This window comes from Sylvia atricapilla, chromosome 16 (genome assembly GCF_009819655.1).
Source record: "Sylvia atricapilla isolate bSylAtr1 chromosome 16, bSylAtr1.pri, whole genome shotgun sequence".
Taxonomy (NCBI): Eukaryota; Metazoa; Chordata; class Aves; order Passeriformes; family Sylviidae; genus Sylvia; species Sylvia atricapilla.
The window spans coordinates 14,561,098-14,568,420 of record NC_089155.1 but is presented as its reverse complement, the minus strand read 5'-3'; the positions used below and the strand labels follow the sequence as shown (position 1 = coordinate 14,568,420).

At 65.1% G+C, this 7,323-nt stretch overlaps 1 protein-coding gene across 1 annotated transcript; it reads left to right on the top strand.

Moving 5' to 3' along the window:
- The first annotated feature begins 524 nt into the window (after positions 1-524).
- On the top strand, positions 525-3,636 carry SNAI1 (snail family transcriptional repressor 1). Its single transcript, XM_066331005.1, has 3 exons — positions 525-615; positions 1,076-1,579; positions 3,126-3,636. Exons 1-3 carry the CDS (start codon positions 537-539, stop codon positions 3,305-3,307), a joined length of 765 nt encoding a protein of 254 aa, XP_066187102.1. The 5' UTR covers positions 525-536; the 3' UTR covers positions 3,308-3,636.
- Positions 3,637-7,323: the final 3,687 nt, after the last annotated feature.

The following is a 7,323-nucleotide window of genomic DNA, read 5'->3' as shown; positions in this document are numbered from 1 at the left end:
TAGCCCACGGCCCATAGCCCACAGCCCACAGCCCACAGCCCATAGCCCACAGATCATAGCCAACAGCCCACAGCCCATAGCCCATAACCCACAGCCCACGGCCCATAGCCCACAGCCCATAGCCCACGGCCCATAGCCCCATAGCCCCATAGCCCACGGCCCATAGCCCATAGCCCATAGCCCACGGCCCATAGCCCCATAGCCCCATAGCCCACGGCCCACGGCCCACAGCTCATAGCCCACGGCCCACGGCCCACAGCTCATAGCCCATAGCCCATAGCCCACGGCCCACGGCCCACGGCCCACGGCCCACGGCCCACAGCCCACAGCCCATAGCCCATAGCCCGACCCGGCTCGGCCCGGCTCAGCCCCCGGCGGCGGGGCCGACACCTGCCCGTGCCCGCCCCTGCCCGGCCCATTGGCTGCGGCCCCCGGGGGCGGCCCCGTGCCCGCCCCTCGCCCGCCCCCGGCCCCGAGCACTTATCAGCGGCCGCGGCGGCTCCGCGGGCCCGCGGCGGCGGCACCGGGGCTGCAAGATGCCGCGCTCCTTCCTGGTGAAGAAGCACTTCTCGGCCAGCAAGAAGCCCAACTACAGCGAGCTGGAGAGCCAGGCCGGTGCGTGGACGGGCTGGGGCGGGGGCTCCGCTGCGGGATCTCCCACACGGGAGCGGCCGGGGACCGACCGACTTTTCGCAGGGTTGCGGATTTGTTTGCTCGTTTCAATTTTGCGCGGTCCCGTGTCCCGGGATGCCGAGGCGCTCCCTGGTCCCCGGGCTGTGGGTGGCACCGCCGGCTCCCTGTGGGGCGCACACGGGTGCGTGGGGAGCTCCCCGTGCCGCAGCCGGGTTCTCCTCGGCGCATCCCTCGCGGCAGGGCGGGCGGGATCGCGGGGTCCCTGCGCTGTGAGGTGGGTCCCCCGTGCCCCGGGGCGGGCTGCTGGGCTCCCTTTGCTCCTCCGATCCCGGGCTGGGCGCGGGGCTCCCGAGGCGCGGCCGGGGCCGGGGTCCCCCTGAGCCCGCGGGGGTGGGTCGGGCCCCGTTGGCAGGGCCCCGCTGACCGCCGCCGCCTCCCGCAGTGCTGGCCGCGCCGCTGCTCTACGAGACGTGCCCGCTGCCCGTCATCCCGCCGCCCGAGGTGCTGGGCCCCGGAGCCTACTACCCTCCGCTGGTGTGGGACGCGGGGCTGCTGTCCAGCCTGTTCCCGGGCGGCCCGGGCAGCGAGGCCGCGGGCGGTGCCGGCCCCGCCCTGGACCTGACGGCGCTCTCCAGCGAGGAGGATGAAGGCAAGAGCTCGGGGCCGCCCAGCCCGGCCTCGGCCCCCGCCGCCGCCGAGCGCTTCCGCTGTGCCCAGTGTGCCAAGGCGTACTCCACCTTCGCCGGCCTCTCCAAGCACAAGCAATTGCACTGCGACGCCCAGGCCAGGAAATCCTTCAGCTGCAAGTACTGCGAGAAGGAGTACGTGAGCCTGGGGGCTCTCAAGATGCACATCCGGAGCCACACGCTGCCCTGCGTCTGCAAGATGTGCGGGAAGGCCTTCTCCCGGCCCTGGCTGCTGCAGGGCCACATCCGGACGCACACTGGTAACGTCCCCTCTTGTCCCTCTCCCCGCTCCCTTATCGCCTCCCGCTTCCCTGCTCAGTGCCTCGGCGAATCGGCGGGCCGGCTGTTATCTGGGGAGATAAGGGCTTCCCAGACCCCCTTGGCACATCTCTCTAAAACGTCCTTTAAATATCCTCTTGGAACGGAGCGCAGGGTCAAGGCCCAGCCCGTAAATCTGTGCTGCTGCTGTGAGTGCAGGGCCTGCCCGGGAGCCGGCCCGCCAGCACCAGCACATGCCTCGCCAAAATGTCCCAAAGTGGGGCTGTGAGGCGGCTGGAACCCGCCTCGTGTGCCCAAAGCATCCCTCCGTGCCCGCACCGAGGGCTCAGAGCCTGGTGCCCAGGGCGGGGATGAGCCCGGCCAGTCCCGGCTCCGGGCACGGGATAAACCCGGCCAGTCCCGGCTCCGGGCACGGGATAAACCCGGCCAGTCCCGGCTCCGGGCACGGGATAAACCCGGCCAGTCCCGGCTCCGGGCACGGGATAAACCCGGCCAGTCCCGGCTCCGGGCACGGGATAAACCCGGCCAAGCCCGGCTCCGGGCACGGGATAAACCCGGCCAAGCCCGGCTCCGGGCACGGGATAAACCCGGCCAAGCCCGGCTCCGGGCACGGGATAAACCCGGCAAATCGCGGCTCCGGGCACGGGATAAACCCGGCAAATCGCGGCTCCGGGCACGGGATAAACCCGGCAAATCGCGGCTCCGGGCACGGGATAAACCCGGCCAATCCCGGCTCGGGGCACGGGATAAACCCGGCCAGTCCCGGCTCCGGGCACGGGGTGAGCCGGCCCCGGCCCTGGGGCAGGTGCTGCAGGCACCTGTTGGCGCAGCCCGGGGCCCAGCTGCCAGCCCACCCCGCTGCCGCGGCCGCCCCGACAAAGCATCTCCCGAGCGTCCTTTGTGGGGCTGTGGGACGGTGTAATTGTGACTTGGCACCGATTTCACACCCTCTTAACGTACTAAAGATGATGGCTGAAGGAAGCCGGGTAGACTTAATTGTGCTTTCCAAATTGAGCATACGCATTTGTTTCCTCCAAAAGAGTCTTTCTGGGAGGAATTCGCCCTGGCCAGGCTTTTCAATGAGAGCCGGGCGGGAGAAGGGGGGAGCGCAGGGCTCGGCAGAGGAAATAGCTCCACTCAGGCCGGGCTGGCGCCTCGCAGCCGCTGCCTGCTATGATATAATTAACACACAGCGCTCGGCTTTCCTGCCTCGCTGCGAGCTGCTCGCTTGGCTCCGCGCAGGACACCAGCGGCGTGTCCTCGTTTGGATGTGCCGCTGCCCTGCCGCCCGCAGATGTTTCCAGCGCTCATTTTCCGTGGTTCGCAGGGAGGGTTTTCCTGGGAGCAGACAATTCCCGAGCAGGCCGGTTCTCCCCCAAGCGATGCTGTACATACCCCGAACAATAACAGCCGGCACTTCTTTTCACTCTGCTCCGCACAAACTTGGGCTAATGAATGGCTCCTTCTTTGATATTCCCCATGTGTTGATGCACCGGATAATTGGGAGCGTTTCTCTTTGTCCCATAGGTGAAAAGCCCTTTTCCTGTACACACTGCAACCGGGCCTTTGCTGACCGCTCTAATCTCCGCGCCCACCTGCAGACCCATTCAGATGTAAAGAAGTACCAGTGCAAAACCTGCTCCCGGACTTTCTCCCGCATGTCGCTGCTCCACAAGCACGAGGAGACGGGCTGCTCTGGCTCTCGCTGAGGACTCGGCCGCCCAGGCCTCTCCGGTCACAAATGCCCCCATTGTAACTAGTTTCTGTAGGAGTTAGTTTCCTCCGTGGCCGCTGCAGTGTGCGCCGGGCTGGACGCCGCTCCTCTGGCCCTTGGGACCCTCACACTCCTCACCCGGTGCCTCCAGTGCAATGCAAGAGCCTGACCAGAGGACTCTGGGCCGAAGGGAGCCGGCGGGATCATCGAGCCCAGCTCCTGGCCCTGTGCAGGACGCCCCGAGAACCCCACCCGTGAAGCCCGGAGAGGCTCGGCGCTGTGACCGCTGCTCCATCCCGGCCTCGGGGCTGCTGGGCTGGGAGATCCGGGCTCTGCCCCAGCCCCCGGGCAGGTGCCCCCCTTGCCGGAGGCACTCGGCACCTTGCAGGGCTGGACCCGAGCCGGTATTCAACACTGCGACCATGTAGCTTTGAGGGGGTTGGGGTTGGATTTGGTTGATTTTTTTTTTTCCCAATTTTTTTTTTTCAATTTTTTTGTAACACCATAACCACTCGGTAAATTTTAAGAGTCAGTATTTTATTTTAATGAAGGACAAGACACTCCCTGGCCCCCATACCCCGAGTGTATATAACCCGCCTGTAGAAGGTGTAACTATGCAATAATACAGTATCCCGGTAGTTGTGAAGCAGCTGCTTCTCCCCAGCACAATGACAATTTGCAATGCCTGCGAGATTAACAGTGTCCATGAAAGGCGGGGGTAGCCATTTCAAACCCCAGCCCTGTTTACAGAGCAGCTATGCACTCAAGCACCTGTTAATATGACTCTTAACAACTGCTTTTCAAGAGAACTGTGACTAATAGCAGGCACTTGTCAGCTGATACAATGGTGGCCTGTCCCAAGGCTGTCCATCGACAGGTGTGTGCCAAAAGCCTTATTTATGGGCATTGACAGGTGCCTCCTGAATGCATCTTTCTTTGGACATTGTTTTCACGGAATCATTACAAAGAGGATGTTTACATTTCAAAGGTACACTGGTATTTATATATATTTTTTTTTTTGGTGCCACGATTTTGTACTGATGAAACTTTTTATATAATGATATACAATTTATTGATATTCAATAAAAGCGTTAATTTATAATGGGGTTTTGTGAGTGCCTGGGGTGAACACGCCGCTGTAAGGGGAGGGTGCTGGGCTCGGCTCTCCTCCCACCTGGCTCTGGCTGCAGGTGACAGGGAAGTGCCATTTGCCGGGGGGAATGTGGAGCAGTCGCCTCTCGGGAGAGGAAAAGGGCTGGGGCAGCTGCACCGTGGGGCGGCCGGGGGCTGCAGTGGGTGTCCCAGATCCACGTGGGAAAGCGCAGGAGCTCCCCGTGTCCCTCCCAACCTGCCCGGGTGGGCGCTGGGGTCCCCACGGAGCTGCCGTGGCTCACCCGTGTCCCTGAGCCCTCCCCGGGGAGCAGGTCCGTGCTGCAGCACAGGGCTCTGTCCCTCGGGGGTGACAGAGCTGCCTCTGGCTCTCGGTGGGATCCTGAACCCCCCCAGGGACCCCCAGCTGCAAGGAGGGTGACCCGATGTGGGTGGTGCGGCATTGGGATGTGCTGTGACACGTCCCGATGTCACCACAGGGCTCTGCATGCACAGGAGGGGCTGTCCCCGGCCTGGGGGACACCGGGGGACTGTCCCTGGCCTGGGGGGCACCGAGGGGACACCAGGGGCTGTCCCTGGCCTGGGGAACACCGGGGGCCAGGTGCTCTGGGGTACCCCAGGGTCTGCCTCGTAATGAAATCCCCAATGCCCCAAACCACCTGCCCTGCACCTTCCCAGGCTGCTGCAAACCCGGCGCCTCCAGGCTCCCCGCCCGCCCTCCCCCAGGGGCTGGAATTCTGTCCGCATCTCCCTGTGCCATCTCCCGGGCATTGCTTTCAGCAGGGAATAAAAGCAGCTCTCATGGCCCTCATCCCGCTGAGCCCGAGGGCGCCCGGCTCCCCGGCCTCTCCCGGCTGCTCGGAGCAGCAAGATGTGTGTGGCTGTAAAATTCCGCGGAGCTGCTGCTCGGCCCTTCTTTAATTAAGAGCTCACCCGGCATAAACTGACTTTCCCAGCCGAGTTGGACTCATTACTCGATTATTAAGCAGGGCAGGAAGTTTTGGGTTTGCTCTTGTGTGTGCTTTTCTTCCTTTTCCCAACAGGAAGCGGGGGAGGGGCACTAATTACTTTCAGCTTTCCATCCATAAAATCCTGGAGCCGCAAAATGCAGCTAAATAGTTAAAAAAAAAAAAAAAAAAAAAAAAAAAAAAAAAAAAAAAAAAGGAAAGAAGAGACCAATTTTGAGAAGGGACCCCCTGCAGGAGCTGGAAGGGAGGATGGAGGAACAGAGGAGAGGCTGCGCTGGGAGCAGCAGCCCCGAGAGCAGCAGCAGGGCCCTGCCCGGCTGTGCCTTCCCCCGCCCACCCGTGCCACGGCTGTCACCACGAGGGGACCCCGACCCCGTCCTTGTCATTCAGGATCTCTCTCCTTCCCTCCCTGGCACCCACCGGGGACCCCTGCCAGCTCCCTCTCAATGGGCTTCAACTGATATTGGTCAGGCCGGCGGTGAGAGCTGTGAGAACCCTCCTCCTGGGCGAGCTCTGCCGCTGTCACTTGTGTTCCCGGCTTTGTCCGGGCCTGGCTGCGACTCCAGGCTTCCAGGGGGAAGGTACAAACCGGGCGGAGAGCAGCCTGGCCTCCACTGACAAATCCCGCTGGCATTCAAACACAAATGCGGCCTTAAAACACTGGCAAAAAGAAATGCTGCCTGTTCTGAATCACAAAAGCGCAGCCCACTGGCACTTGGGCTGCCGCATCTGCCCCTGGCCGGCCGCTGTGCCCTGGGGACACGGCTGCTCAGGTGATGTCCCCTGCGCCCTCACACCTCCCGGCTCTGCGCCAGCTGCTGTCCCCTCGCAGGGCGATCTCTGAGCTCCAGATCTCTCCTTTTCTCACCAGCTGCTCAACGTATTTCTTTTTTCCACCTGAGGGATGCTGGGGTGAGCAGAGGGCCGAGGACCACGGCCAGCCCGGCCCGGCACAGCCCGGCCCGGCACAGCCCGGCCCGGCACAGCCCGGCACAGCCCGGCACAGCCCGGCACAGCCCGGCCCGGCCCAGCCCGGCCCGGCACAGCCCGGCCCGGCCCGGCACAGCACAGCCCGGCACAGCACAGCCCGGCACAGCACAGCCCGGCACAGCACAGCCCGGCACAGCCCGGCACAGCCCAGCCCGGCACAGCCCGGCCCGGCCCGGCCCGGCACTGCCCAACCCAACCCAGCCCGGCACAGCCCGGCACAGCCCGGCACAGTCCGGCACAGCCCGGCACAGCCCGGCACAGCCCAAACCAACCCAGCCCGGCACAGCCCGGCACGGCACAGCCCGGCACGGCACAGCCCGGCACAGCCCGGCACGGCCCGGCACAGCCCGGCACAGCCCGGCACAGCCCAGCTCGGCACAGCCCAGCCCGGCACAGCCCGGCCCGGCACAGCCCAGCCCGGCACAGCCCGGCACAGCCCAAACCAACCCAGCCCGGCACAGCCCCGCACAGCCCGGCCCGGTACAGTCCGGCACAGCCCGGCACAGCCCGGCACAGCCCGGCCCGGCACAGCCCGGCACAGCCCAGCCCGGCACAGCCCGGCACAGCCCGGCACAGTACGGCACAGCCCAGCCCAGCCCAGCCCAGCCCGGCACAGCACAGCCCGGCACAGCCCGGTGAGGGCGGGCAGCCTCGGCGCTGGGGCGATCACGGAGGAAGCATTTGGTGGCCACGTTGTGTGAGCAGCTGTGGCAGACGCCGGGCTCGGAGCGCGTAAAGCCGGTTCCATCAGGCGCCCGGCAGGAGCGGGGCCCGGCCCGGGCTGCGGCCGGTGCCGTATCCCGGCGTTTGAACTGCGCTGCCTCATTGCCGCGGCCGCTCCGAACGGCCCCTCAGCGCCTGGAGCCCCTTCAAAGGCTCGGGGATACCACAAAGGGCCTTTTCCCCCTGGGAGCGGTGGCGTTTTCCCCCCGCGCCGCCCCGA

Coding starts and splice junctions, on each gene's coding strand:
- SNAI1 (XM_066331005.1), top strand. CDS start 537: ATGCCGCGCTCCTTCCTGGTGAAGAAGCACTTCTCGGCCAGCAAGAAG. Junction 616..1,075: donor CGAGCTGGAGAGCCAGGCCG/GTGCGTGGACGG, acceptor CGCCTCCCGCAG/TGCTGGCCGCGCCGCTGCTC. Junction 1,580..3,125: donor CCACATCCGGACGCACACTG/GTAACGTCCCCT, acceptor TTTGTCCCATAG/GTGAAAAGCCCTTTTCCTGT.